Source organism: Phalacrocorax aristotelis, chromosome 9, assembly GCF_949628215.1.
Source record: "Phalacrocorax aristotelis chromosome 9, bGulAri2.1, whole genome shotgun sequence".
Classification (NCBI taxonomy): domain Eukaryota; kingdom Metazoa; phylum Chordata; class Aves; order Suliformes; family Phalacrocoracidae; genus Phalacrocorax; species Phalacrocorax aristotelis.
In genome coordinates this window covers 31,235,368-31,249,680 of record NC_134284.1, presented here as the reverse complement: position 1 = coordinate 31,249,680, position 14,313 = coordinate 31,235,368, and the positions used below count along the sequence as shown (strand labels likewise).

The 14,313-nt window shown below is 40.7% G+C and overlaps 1 protein-coding gene and 1 long non-coding RNA gene across 3 annotated transcripts in view; one reads left to right on the top strand and one right to left on the bottom strand.

Moving 5' to 3' along the window:
* The window catches only part of HIF1A (hypoxia inducible factor 1 subunit alpha), a 34,845-nt gene extending 23,909 nt beyond the window's left edge, over positions 1-10,936 (top strand). Inside the window, exons 9-15 of the mRNA XM_075104150.1 lie at positions 115-335; positions 521-801; positions 1,336-1,458; positions 1,682-2,076; positions 2,928-3,036; positions 5,784-5,910; positions 6,076-10,936. Of these exons, the coding sequence (XP_074960251.1) occupies positions 115-335; positions 521-801; positions 1,336-1,458; positions 1,682-2,076; positions 2,928-3,036; positions 5,784-5,910; positions 6,076-6,227 (1,408 nt within the window). The 3' untranslated portion in view covers positions 6,228-10,936. The remainder of the gene's footprint in view (positions 1-114; positions 336-520; positions 802-1,335; positions 1,459-1,681; positions 2,077-2,927; positions 3,037-5,783; positions 5,911-6,075) is intronic.
* Positions 1-14,274, bottom strand: part of LOC142062127 (uncharacterized) — a 37,018-nt gene extending 22,744 nt beyond the window's left edge. For both annotated transcript variants that reach the window (XR_012662379.1, XR_012662380.1), the window contains exon 1: positions 13,578-14,274. This is a non-coding gene — a long non-coding RNA (uncharacterized LOC142062127). The remainder of the gene's footprint in view (positions 1-13,577) is intronic.
* Positions 14,275-14,313: the final 39 nt, after the last annotated feature.

Below are 14,313 nucleotides of genomic sequence, written 5' to 3'. Positions count from 1 at the left end.
GGGATTTTTGGGGGTTGGTTTTGTTTGGGATTTTTTCCAACTTACAAAACTGTTAAGCTTGAATTTATTCTTTTTCCCTGTTCTTTAACAATCATCTTCCTCTCTGTCTGACAGTGGAATTGTCCAGAAGGATTTGATTTTTTCCCTTGGACAAACTGAGTGTATGCTGAAACCAGTGGAGTCTCCTGATACGAAAATGACCAAAATATTCAGCAAAGATGACCTGGATGACACCAACAGCCTTTTTGAAAAACTTAAACAAGAACCAGATGCTTTAACTGTGCTGGCCCCAGCTGCTGGAGACACAATTATCTCTCTAGATTTCAGCAGTAATGGTGGGTGTGTGTTTATATTGGAGAGCATGCTAATTAGTAAAGTTAGTACTTTATGGTAAATTTTGAAAAATACCCTCCCGGTATCACTTGCCTAGTGGTATTTCAGCCACTATTTAAATTTAATGAGGTCCGTAGACACGCTCAGTACTGTTACTTAGGTTGATGGTTTCTTTTAATTTTTATAGAGTCTGATGAACAACAATGTGATGAAGTTCCTTTGTATAATGATGTAATGCTCCCCTCATCCAGTGAGAAATTGCAGAATATAAATATGGCAATGTCCCCACTACCTGCCTCTGAAACTACAAAGCCACTTCGTAGCAATGCTGATCCTGCACTCAATAGAGAAGTTGTATCAAAGCTGGAGCCAAACACAGAGCCACTCGAACTTTCTTTTACCATGCCTCAGGTGCAAGAGCAACCAACCAGCCCTTCTGATGCAAGTACCAGCCAAAGTTCACCTGAGGTTAGTTACATAAATTGTATACGCTGCCATTAAAATGTATGTGCTGTTGGGGCTTGTGGAGCAAATCTGGTTAAGGATGCAGCCAAGACAGGAATTTAAAATTATTTCTAAGTTACGACTTAATTAAGCTCATGCCATGATCCAAGCAAAAAGATAAATTTTCATACTGAGAATTATCTTTTCATTGAAGTAAGTCTTGCAAATGCATGCAGTAACACCTGATGGAAATAAGAAGAGCTTGGGATTGGTCTTTCTAGAAAAGAATTGGTTCAGAGACAACTTCTGTAAACAGCAAATTAGTTGCAATAAATCACTGCGGAGGCTACTTCAAGGTTCCAACTAATCATGTGCTTCCCAGGTGGGGTAAATTTGAATGTATACAGATAAATGTGCTTTCCTTTCCCATTTTAATTTTGTGCAACTGTAGCTTGGAATTAGATTTTTACGTTAGAACATTTTTCAGAGAATCTGTAGATACAGTGCAAAATTATGTAATGACAGAAACTTAAAACTGCACTCAAATTGTTTTCACAGCCCAGTAGTCCCAACGACTACTGCTTTGATGTGGATAACGATATGGCTAATGAATTCAAACTGGAACTCGTGGAGAAACTCTTTGCAATAGATACAGAGGCAAAAAATCCGTTCTCTACTCAGGTAATGTACATTACTTTAAGATTCTGTAACGTCTTAATACGTATTCTCAATGTGCTTCTCTTTCTCTTAAAATGTCTTCAGGAATGTCCTTCCCCTTTCATGTAATATTTTTATTAAAATAAGTTGCAAAAAAATTGGTAGAAGGAAGAGCCTTAATGAAGCCATGAAGTCATAGCTGAGATGTTCTGACATACTTATAATTTTTACCTCTTCCATTTTCTAGGAAACTGATTTAGATTTGGAGATGTTGGCTCCTTACATCCCAATGGATGATGACTTCCAGTTGCGTTCCTTTGATCAGCTATCTCCACTGGAAAGCAGTTCATCCGGCTCTCAAAATGCAGCCACCGTTACCATATTTCAGCAGACTCAGACACCATCAAGTACTGCTGATGAAATAAAACCAGTAACAGAACGTGTGGATGACGTGAAGACGCTAATGGTTCCTTCATCTCCGGTCCACATAATCAGTGAAACGAGTAGTGCCCCAGCGTCACCTTACAGTGGCAACAGGAGTCGAACTGCATCTCCGATCAGAGCAGGAAAAGGAACATTGGATCAGACGGAAAAATCTTGTCCAGGAGTGCCCAGCTTGCTAACAGTCACTCTGAATAAAAGGTATTTTAAAATAAGTGAAGCTTAAGCCCTAGTATCTGTTGAAGAAATTAGATGTAATACACTTCTAAATACTGCCAGCTGTTGTATGTTGTCTTCAGCATTCTTCTTCAAAATAGAAATTGATATGTTTAAATTTGGATATTACAAACAATTTTTTTTAATATAGTAAGCTTCCCTTAAGTTAATTTTGCAGTAGATTTTACATAAACATCTTTGGTAATAGGCAGCTGCTGTATGCAAACTGAGTTTGTAATTTTGTTCTGCTCTTGTATCTGACATGCAGCCTTTTTAAAAGAATGCTGTAGGCAATTTACAAGTAGTTATACCCACACAATATTTCTGGTGCTTTTCTTGTCTGCTTCGTTACGAGGTAAGAGGTGACTGCAGTCTGTGTGCTACATGTATTGCTTTTAAAACGAGCCGTATTTCGTAATGATGGACTGTGGCATTTGTAGCAGCTATTTATCATGATAGAAAATCCTACCAAGTCAGCCATCAGACCTTTGATACATAGAAGCTTTATCGGTATATAGAAATAGTCAGAATAGACTTCTCCTCACCCTTCCCTCCCTTCTTTCTGTTGAAAGTGAATTGCTGAACTTTTATGCTTTGTTTTTTTTTCTGCAGAGACTTTAAAATTTTTGTGTTAACTCATTCTGAGCTTCACAGCAAGATTAAAAGCTAACATTTGCTATGCTTGTAGACAATGATTATTGAAATGAGTCAGCTGTGAAAGAAAAGTAGTATAGTTCATAAATTCCGTTCTGTGATATTGTATGTAAGTGTCCTCAAAAGAAGAATGGCCTGAGGATAGTAGAAACGTCTTAACAGCCTGAATCAATTTTTCTTAGATCTACTGCAATGGATGAAGAACTAAATCCAAAGATGCTAGCTTTGCATAATGCTCAGAGAAAACGAAAAATGGAACATGATGGTTCACTTTTTCAGGCAGTTGGAATTGTGAGTTTTGTTTTTACCATTTTCAAATATTCACTTTTAACCTTGCAATTTCTGAAATGAGGCATCGGTGCAGACTCCCGAGTTTAGCTGTTGGTGTGCAGTGGAATCTTGGGAGCAGAGATAACTGTTCGACGTGAAATTCCCACATATATGGAGATACTCTGATTTTAGTTCTCTCTTACTGTCAGCTGTTTCAAGAGCCCTCTATACGCAAGCACATTTCTTGATTAGGTAGAAGATACTTTCTTGTGAGCATATATGTTCTTCAGTGGAATATGCACAAATGTAAGACATCACATTTAAATTTATAATTGCCAGATTTATTTTACTTTTGAGTTCAAACTCTATTTTCCTGTTTCTCAATACTGGAGATAGTGTTCTTTATGCTTCTTTCTACGCTTTCATTTTTCCACCGGATCTGAGATTCCTTTATTTGATCAGATAGCAAGACCATCTGAACCATAAGGGAACAGAATTCATATAACCTGGTAAATGTGTATTACTACCCCTTTCATTTCATGCACGCTCTCTCTAGTATTAGCATGTGTAGCTCATCATCATCTGTCTTAGTTATTCAAAATAAACTTTTTAGGTATTCTTAGATTTCACTGAAGTCTCTTGATTGGGGCTATCCAGCTTGTTATTTTCTGCAAGGGTATTTTGTCTCCATAACCTTTGTGTCTTACTGTCAGTTCATAGTATTTTGAAATCTTGACCTTTGCCATGACATATTGTTACCTCTCTTCCTGCCTTCATTGCAAGTTAAGTTTTACACAGTTAATTCTTAGTTCTTCTACTGCAATGTAGCCTTTGAGATTCTTTGTTTCTCTAGGGGTCCGTCTCCTAGGCGTAGTCATCCATCATGTCTTACAGCGCGGGATTATTCTTCTTCTGAACTATGAATTATTCCTGTATTAGCATTCTGGTTTGGGCATGAGACAAATCACTGTATACTGTCTTTATCATTGCTCTCCTCTAGAAGAGCTGAGAAAGCTTTTGTGTCCATTTTTTTTCTATGAAGCAAGCAGACTTTATTTTTTAAAAATATTTTTTTACTTATACCATTGTTTTAATTTGCTAAATGCTTTGGACTTTCATGCATGTTGTTCTGTTGCTTCCAGCAGCCCTGTAAGAATTCACAGCTCTGCAAGACACTTTATTGCCTTCCATTGCCTCTTCTCATGCTACAGCTGTCAGTGTTGCTGATAAAATATTCAAAATAGCATGGGATGCCATTAAATACACAGAACAAGCAGTTCTGTATTAACTGCTATAATAGTGTTCAGGCTTCTGTGCTTAGTGACTTTTTAATGCTTACAGATTCAAACTTCGTTCTTTGCTAAACCTTTTTCTTTTTTCTGTGACTGACAAAAGGTGTTACAAATATTTTGACTTCTGCACAGTCAGAAGCTGAATTTTCCATGTAGCTGTGTCTTAGTGACATTATTTCAAGGAAGTGCTTTTGTTGTTTGGCTTCTTTCTCCACAATGGATTTCTGAGATGATGAACTAGGCCTTGCACACACACAGAAAAATTATGTTAAATCCAGGCTTATAATACATGGTATTCTGGGATTGTGCAAAAACCTGCCACAAATTCTTAGCTGTAAAGAAGAGGGACTTGTTTTGCGAAGACGGAAAATAAGTGAAGACCAAAGTAAAATACTACTTTAGTTTTGTAGAAAACAGGAGGATTAGACATGGGCAAGATGTGTTATAGTAATATTATGAAATAATGATCCAAACCATTACATTGAGAAGGATATTAGCTGTATCTGTCTTAATATGAAGGGCTGTATTGCACAGTAAAAACTAAATAAAAACCCCCAAAATAAACCAGCAACAATGTGACTGACTTTACTATGAAATGCAGCTTCTAAGTCTGAGTTGTTTAACTATAACTTCTATTATACAACTGTCCTTTTGACTTGCATGAATGTTTTATAACCTGAAAACATACATTCGGTACTATTTTAAGTGTTCAGGACAATGCTAGTGTTCTGAAATACCTTTTCCTCTTTTTGCAGCAGTCAGTACTAATAACAGGACAACACTTTGCGGATTCAACTACTTTTGCTAGCGAACTTGGTATTAAGATGGTGTTTTTTCCTTGCATCCCATCTGTTTCAGTGGCAGCTTCTTCTTACATATCCTAATGTAGGGGCCCTTAAAAGCTTTCTGATCTCCGTATCTTCTGTGCTTCTGTCAAAACAATATGCTAAGGAGCCATATCTGCAATAGACTGGCTTAGGACTGCATTCCCCACAAGACTAGGGTCAGATGGCTTGGTGGCTATAACTGGAGCGCAAGCAGAATTTTACATCTTAAATTTAGATAGAATCAACCTACCGAGGTTCCTGAATCTCCTGTCTATCCTATTAATTCTAGTGCAGAAAACCATTAGAGACCTCAGTGAAAACCTGATGCTTACTCACGCAAGAGCAGTGGTAATTAAATGGGTGTGTCTGTATACATGTACATGCTAATCTTGAGCATGGCAACTGATGATAACCAGGATTTAGTAATTGTTTTCTGTAAGAGAAGTAAGGTCTTGAAATCTGATTCAGTTTTACTTTTAAATAATTTTCAAGGCCTGTGTACTTGGAAATATAATTCTCCCCAAGTTCTGAAATGAAGTCCACTTAAAATTGTAGCATTAGTAATTAGTGACAGGAACTGTTTGGAAGAGGGACGTGGAGGGCTAGAAAGATACAGTTTTCAATAAAGATTTATTTTCTTTCTTTCTAGGGGTCTTTATTCCAGCAGACAGGTGACCGTGGAGGAAATGCATCACTTGCTTGGAAACGTGTAAAGGGATGCAAAACAAATGGTCATAATGGAGTGGAGCAAAAGACAATCATTCTACTATCAACTGGTCAGTATCTTCGTTTAATATGTAGAGGGGGGTGGAGAGGGGCTGTGTGAAAGTGAACCGAGTGACAAAACCACAACCCAACTTAACTCCTTTAAGAAGAATTTTGGAGGAAAGGCTAAGCATGGTGAATAAAGTGCACTTTTTCTCCTTCCCCTCCCTCTTTAGACATAGCAAGTAAACTTCTAGGGCAGTCGATGGATGAAAGTGGACTGCCCCAACTCACAAGTTACGATTGCGAAGTAAATGCTCCCATACAAGGCAACAGAAACCTGCTACAGGGTGAAGAACTGCTCAGAGCTCTGGATCAAGTTAACTGAGCTTTCACAATACTTGTTCCTTTTTTGGACACTGGTGAATCATCACCTAAAGCAGTCTATTTATATTTTCTATATCTGATTTTAGAAGCCTGGCTACAGTACTGCACTAATTCAGTTAGTTCAGTTTTGATCCCCTTTCTACTTATTTTGACAGTCTTTTTAATATGTTCTTTATGTAACAGTAACTCAAACTAGAGTGCATTTTTATAATTCTTTGGTACATACACTTTTATGTCCATTACATTTAAAACACACTTGCAATAGCAGCTTTGAAATATGCACCTGATTAAAAAAAAATATATATATATTTATTTTTTGGCTGGGGAGGTGGTCACCAAAACTTATCAACAGTAAAATGTCAACACAGGAGAAACTGGCAATACTTCCATCCTGCTCGTCACAGGTAGTTGGAAGACTTGTGCTCTCTTACTCTTTATGTTCAAATAAGTTTTTTATTTTAATAGTTTTTATAAGAAACAACAATGCTTTGCAGCAGTGCATTGTAGCCACAATCGCACAATATATTTTCTTAAAAAATACCAGCAGTTCCTCATGCAATATATTCTGCGTTTATAAAAACTAGTTTTTAAGAAGAATCTTCCTTTGTTTGCCTATGAAAAAATCATGTTTAAACCTGGATTATGTCATTATTTTAGTCATGTAATATAAATTGTTCTTAAATGCTGTCTTATGCTTCTGACTTAAATGAGTGGTTAGTCAAAGGAAAGGCTTTGTCTGGAAAGGGCTAGCAGCATTTTATCTGGATTTGTTCTCAATTTAGAGAGTTTGATGTTCTTAAAGTAGTCACTTTGCCAGCTTGGAAAAAAAAAATCCCTGCCTGTAGTTGTTGAAGTTAATGCTAATATTGTGTATGATCTTAAATCTAAATGTGCAGCTTACCCTGTGTGGTATAGGTGATATTTCAAGCAGATTGTAAAACATCTTGCATTGTTAGCAAAGTTTTATCTAGTACTTCATTGAGTTGCTCAATATTTTGATGTTTTGGTTTTATGCACCTTGTTGCTATTAACATCCATATGTTTTCATGTAGATTTCAGTAACTTGAATATATTTAGAAGCCTTTTTATTTAGAAATATATAGTTGTCATGAACATCTTATTTTCCTATATGTACTGTACAAAACCTTCATTCACTCATTCTTTTACTCTTTGTGGTTGGATCTAACACTAACTGTATTGTTTTCTTACATCAATAAACTATATGTGGACCAGGCCCCCTTGGGGAGTGTGTTACCTGAGAGAAATGAGATAATTTATATTTTTGTTAGTGGTTATTGTTCATCCGTGTTCCCTTTTTAACTTAGAGTTGATTGGAAATCACTGCTTCCTTATTTTGATTGTAACATCTTCATGTTAATTATTTGAGCCTTTTCAGTACTGAAGTCTCCTAGACAGTGTTGTACTATCGCTCGCCAAAGATGTTAAACTTTTAAATCTGTTATCGCACCAGTCAGCAAACTTGAAAGCAAGGAGATGGTGTATTTGTGTTACTTTTAGAGCGGAAAGATTCTCCCTGATGAACAGCTTAAAGGCTTGTCTCTGGAAGCTTTGTCAAGGTAACACTGGAAAGCAGGAAAAAGTAAATTTCACAAGAGTGATCAATTAAAGGTGGATTTTAATCACAAAACTGCATGATTAAAAAATTAAGCTGGTACTTGATGATAAAGCTTGTTCTACATTCTTGTGCTGTTGACGCAGTAACTTTGACTAGGTGACTTTTCTCACTTCGCTGTCATAAAACACAATGCTACTGATAAAACCTTCTAGTGTGTAAATACAGTCAAGATATTCTGTGCATTCTTCAAATTAGTTTAAAAAATTGTCAATTTAAGAAATCAAATGTGGAATGCCACAAGAATTATTTTGGAAACTTTGGTTTCATTGGACTCTTGAGTCTTTTGAAATCGATGTTGTGGTACATAAGTCTAACCTGTTTTCTAAAATTACTGTTTCACTGAAACGTGCTTGTTTCAAACTGACAGAACTGTATTGAACTAAATGGATGCTATTCGTTACCAACTAAGAAGTTGGGAGCAGAAGGTGGAGTTGCACAAAGATAGCACACCTACATGTTTTCTTCTAACCTGGAGTTGAAGCTTTGTGCAGAGGATGCTTATATATATGATCTGCTACTGAATATTAAAGATTTTCAGTGCAGCCTTTAAGCGTACAAAGCTTATGACGTTCTCTAGATAAAAGCAGCAGAGCTACTGCCTACCTGCTGCGTGAGAGTTTCTGGGGTGTCATTCTTTCCATGGCATCTCTTTCCCTTGCAGCAGTTAAAAGGTTTAATAGTGAAGTTACTAAAGGCTTAGGTAAAGCACCAGCTGGTGCAGGCATCCTTTAAGCTTAGCTCTGCATGGATTGACATGATGCTCTTGTGAGATCGTGAGGAGAATGTTGTAGACATGTGAAAGGTACAGGTGCGTTCTGTTTTTCTTACTGCCTCAGCAAGCTTTGAGCTGGCCTGGTGGGTTATCCTGTTTCATCTCTCAAGAGAAACTTCATCCCTTCCTGCTTGATGATGATCTGCTGTTCTCTTAACATTATTTTAGAGGAGCCTGACCTGTTTGGATCTGTCAGTTCTTCTTCTGTGTACTTTAAGAGGGCAGTAAATTTTCAGAGGAAATTCCATGTTAAATAGAGGAAGAAAAATCAAGTGACCCACATGATTCATGATTATGAGCCCAGTGGAATCATGTCTGGTCTTAATGGCAACAGCTGTGGGTTTAAATGAACCATGTCTCATCTAAGAATCTTCCAAATTATCACTTTTTTTATTATGTATAATAATGTCCTGGTAAAAGTGACTGAAACAAGCAATTAATGAAATGAACTGCAGTAGGTGTATTGGTTTAATCTAAGGGGAACCCCCCCACAAATTAAAATACCCCCCACCCCCACCCTCCTAGAGACACTGAAGAAAGCATGGGAAAGTAACAGTAATTGCTCAGGCCTTGTACAAGCTTTGCTAAATACAGATGCAAGCTTGCAAAATCTAGAAGTACACCTTTTAGCTGCTTGTTTTGGTGTTTGGTTTCTTTTCTTCCTTAGTCTCTAGGAATACACAGCCTGATTCTAAACCTACTTTGGAGGACAAGCTTCTAGAATACATTAATTTCTAAATGTTTTCTTAGTGATTTTGAGTAATTTCTTTGCTCACTTGCTACCTTTTAAACTGAGGCACTACATTACTGCTGGTGAAGAATAAATGCTCTAAAGAAGAAACTGTAGGTAGATAGAGTGTTTACTTCTGCATATGAAACGTGCTAGATTTTGTGGAAATGATAACCTGAGGAGAATAACAAAGCTAGCTTCCAGAAGGTTGTTACTACAGCAGTAGTCAAGCCATGCCGCCTTTGTCGTATAGCACAATTATTATTTTTACATATGGATTCTAACTGATGTTTCTACCAACAGTGATGGTTTTGTAAAAGGTGAAGGATTTTTTTAAACTGGTATTGATGAGGACATCATTCATTCCTTTACCTGAGTAGTGATAATTAACTACAGCTGTAGCTCCCCAAAAGTCACTGAAGTCTGCTGTCTGGTAACTTGGTCTCAGGTGCAATATTAACTAAATTAAGGAAGCCTGGAGTCCAAAGTACACCCTTCTAACATGCCTTCCATGTAGTGAGGTAGGTTTGGACTGTACGTTGATCTTTGAAATAGAAGCAATTTGCTGTTAAGTTTCCATTCCTGTGTGTCTGTGTACACACATTAAACTCTCCCTAAGTAATTGCTGAATGAAAGAATCACAGGTTAAGGCCAGAAAGGACAATTAAGACTACACATAACACCGGTGACAATTTAAAGACTTCAAAGCTTATTTTGGATGAGTTGATCAGCTCTGCTTCCAATGAAATAACTGTAGGAATCAAAAAATTCTGATGATTACAGGTTAAACTGTTGCATATTTAATAAAAATTTGTCATTATTTAAAAAGCTGATTAATTAAATAGCTAAACAACAGTAGCTAGAGGCAGAAATGTGGGCTGTTTCACCAGTGTCTGTGGGCAAGCCTTCCCCCCACTACACTGCTGCATTAATCCTTTGATGAATGGGGCTGTGGAGGTGGTGAGTACCTGAGCACTGTGAGCAGGGGACAGCTGGACATGCCCCAGGTCAACCATCCTTTTTCCTGTCCCCCTGACGAGCTGCTACAGAACACACATCTCACTCAAATGTCCCTGCACTTACGCACATTATTCAAACTGTAACTGTCCAGCATGAAAATAAACACTTCACAGGCCAGGAGTACTCTGTAGGAAGACCATCTTCATAGCAAATCACATCAGTTGGGTACCCAGCTTTTGTTAAAAATACCACTAGCAATTAGGCACTTGACTCCCTGGAAAGCTCCGTTCTGGAGAACTGTGATTTTTTTGATCTAAATCCTAGAAATGAGTTGTCATTTTCCTTCTGCTTCCCTGTTTACCTTGAGCAGGCTTGCCAAGTTACCAAAAAGTTAGAGTTTGCTACTGGATTTATACAGTATGGTAGATTTTGTGAATAATAGCAGTATTCTCTCATGAAGAATTGGTATATTTTAATGGAATTCTTTTTTTGGAACCAAGTACAACATATTGCAATTGATATTTCTCTTGAAACATTGACATACTTGTGACTGTATTTCTTTTTGATTGTGTAACAGTATAAAATTCAATAAAAGAGAGGGTTTGTTTCTAATTTGTGACATTTGTGATTTTTCTGTTCATCCATTATTCCTGTTCTAAAAGATGGAGATGGCAGGTGGCAAAACCACTTTTTAAAGTGAAATAAATAACCACTGTGCAGCATAACTAAAACTCCTTGCTTGTTCGAGGTTTAACTTACTTACTACTGAAGTCAGAAACTTTGACACTAAGAATACATGTGGTCTGTTTTCCAAAAGCATTTACAAATTCTGTCTTGCCCTTAACAGCTGAATCCTGTTCGCCTTAGACACAATGCTTATCCCACCTGCATTAAGACGACCTTGCGCATGAACAAAAGAGGTTAAGCATGTAGGATTTAACAACTGGGACATTAGGGACTGTGGAGGCTTTCCTGTGGGAAGGTAAAGAGAGGAGAGAGCAACAGCTAGGGAGCCAGAGGGACAGAGAACATTTATGAAACTTCTTTGTGTAGTCACATCAAGAATGCCTTTAGTAACAAAACAGAAACTAGCTTGAAGCCCAGATGACATCTCCAGGTGATTTCAGTTGCTCTCAGTACATGCAAATAACTTGACAGGGTCTCATGACTCCTGCCGTGTTATTAAATCAATACCACTTCCTATTGCACAGGTCAAAAATCTGTTGCAACGTTTTTGCTTTGTTGGGAAGTCTGAAAGCAGAAGTCTTGTGCAACTGCTGTCACATTAGAATGTAATCTTGTTATTTGGTATTAGTGATACATTGGTACATACAGAAGTTTGAATACACTATTTAATAAAATATATCCATGATATATTTTCATAAATATCCATGAAAACATGATTTATGTTCATGTTTTCAGTTTGAAAATGTGTTCTAATACAATTATACAGGTGTTTAAAAAAGTTGTCTTGTGCCATGTGCAACTGGAGAACCCCGTTATTTATATCAATGCAGGATAAATGGCTTTTTAACTTACAAGCTAGGAATTAATAGGGCAAACAGGACTCCACGTTTTGTTCAGGAGTTCAAAACGAACGCAGAAGATACAGTAATCAGGACACTCTTCCTTACATCATCTAATTATTTTAAATTTTCTTTAGTTTGGAAGCCAGTCTTAAGAATTAAAACATACTAATGAAAAATCTGGAGGAGCAGTAGATGAAAGCACACACTTATTGATAAGAGTATTAATTAGCCTAAAAATTGACACTATTTCATCATATACACCACAGAAGGGGAATTCTACAGACACATGCTCTTTTTTATTCCTCCACATTTTCATTCCGTACACCGTAGCCAAAGTTTCTGCAAGGAAGGACTGAGCACAGGTTAACATGGGCACAACAGCCTCATCCTCACTACATCTTGCATCATCTTACACAATGAAAGCATCATGATACGCAGCCCCATCTGCCTTAGAAAAAAAAAAATCCACCTAGCATTTCTTGAAACACCATCTCTGAGGAATCACAACACTCACTGCATGCTTAAAATACAAAAAAAATCAGAAAACGCACTCAAGCTTTACAAATTCTGCACACTCCAGAACTAAGCTCCTCCGCTCCTTTTAAATGAAGGGATAACTCCTGTAACTAAGTAGGGCTTGGCTTGATCTGTAATGACAAACTTGATGCATCAATTACTAACTGCCCTGTGCTTTGAATCCTTAAGTCCATAGGTCTGAGGACATTATAACTGTTTTCCCAACAGCATTGGCATTCTGTTTCAAAATCAGTACAATCTGTTGAAGGGGGGGTCACATACTGAATGAACGGGGTCGCTGTCCTACATCTCTAAACACGAATCCAAACGACAGATGAAAATGTCTTGTCTTATCTTTTCAGAAAAAAAAAAAAAAGCCAAACGAGAACGTAGCAGGTGCAGCTTTTGCCCTGCAGCTGCCAAAACCTGCCGGTTCCTGTGTAACGGCTCTGGTAAGGCTTCTGTTCCTACAATCAATGAAAGTGGCAATCAGCTGATGGCCGTTCATTTCTTAATCATCTATACAGGCGAGTAAAGGTCACGTTCCAGCAACCTTTTGGGAAAAATAATAAATGTGGAAAGGCGCTTTTGTGCCTGAAGCATTGTGGAAGATACTGTCACTGTTAGGAGCTGACAGCTTGAAGTGCCTGGCCATAAGGAGCGACCTTTGGATCAGTTAATTGATGCTAATGGTGAACTGGAGAGCATCACAGTAGCAGAGCCAGCAGAATTTAAAATTCATTCTGCAGTGCACGATTATTTAAGAAAGCGAAATGCGAATCTTTAACCTGACCACGGTGCGGAACTCCTGCAGGGTTACATATCCTCCTACAGGCATCACACGACGCACCATCCCATGCGGCTTTTCCTACATGCCCTCCTGGCACCCGCTAAGGCTCCCCGAGCACAGGGGCGGCCCCCCACCAGCCCTCTCCCCCCACGGGTGCAGCAGCACTCAGGCCCTCTCCTGCGGGCGCTGCTGCCGCCCAGCCCTGCTCCCACAAGACCGCAGCCCGCCCCCGGCCGCCCATCACGGCAACAACGGCGGCGCCCTGAAAGCGGAGCCCCGTCCCTGAGCCCTCCTGGGAGCTGCCGGGCCTCCCGGGGCAGGGGAAGCCGGCACCGCAAACGACTCCCCCAGAAAACCCCCTGCGGCCGCCCCGAGCCGGCCCTCGCTGCCCGCCCCGGTACCGCGGGTCCGTACTCACGCGAGGCGCGGGGGCTCCCTCTCCGACGCCAGCGCTCCTCTCCCCGGCCGCCTCGGTAGCTGCTCGCCCCGACGTGGAGCTCTGGGGCAGGAGAGCCCCCGCCGCCCGCCCGGCTCCGCGCCGCCGGCGAGGCCGCGCCCACCCACCCTACGTGCGGCTCGGCAGCCGCGGCCCCCTCCCCGCCCGCCCGGCTCACCCCGGCCGCCTACGTGTGGCCGTGCATGCGGGGCCGGGCGGCACCCGGGTGAGCCGGCGGCCGAGCCCCTGCCGCCGCCGCGCTCGCTCAGGCGGAAACGGAGCTTCCCGCAGCCGCCGGCCGGGAGCGTGGCGGGCCGGCACGTCCACACGGCGCTTTCCCTCAGAAGACCCTGCCGTTCCCGGGACTGCCGGGCCGGCGAGATCGGGGGCGAGGGTGGGGGTGGTTCTGCGGGGAAGGCCGAGGCCCCACCGGCATCCCCAGGCTCCCTGGGGCCGTTAGAGAGCGGCAGCTGCCCGGGCTGCTCTTTCCCGCCCAAACCCCCTCCTCCCCGCGGGTTTACTCCCCGCCTGCGCCCGGGGCCAACCGAGGGATGCGCTGGCTCTGCGCCCCCGGGGCAGGAGGGACAGCCGCCCCAGGGGCGGGCGGGCGGGCGGAGCAGGCTCCTGCCCCCGCCGGGGCCGCGCCCCGCCCCCCAGGGCCGCTCTCTCTCACGGAGAAGCCTTGAGCGGCGCCTCCCGGCACCGGGGAGTGCGCATG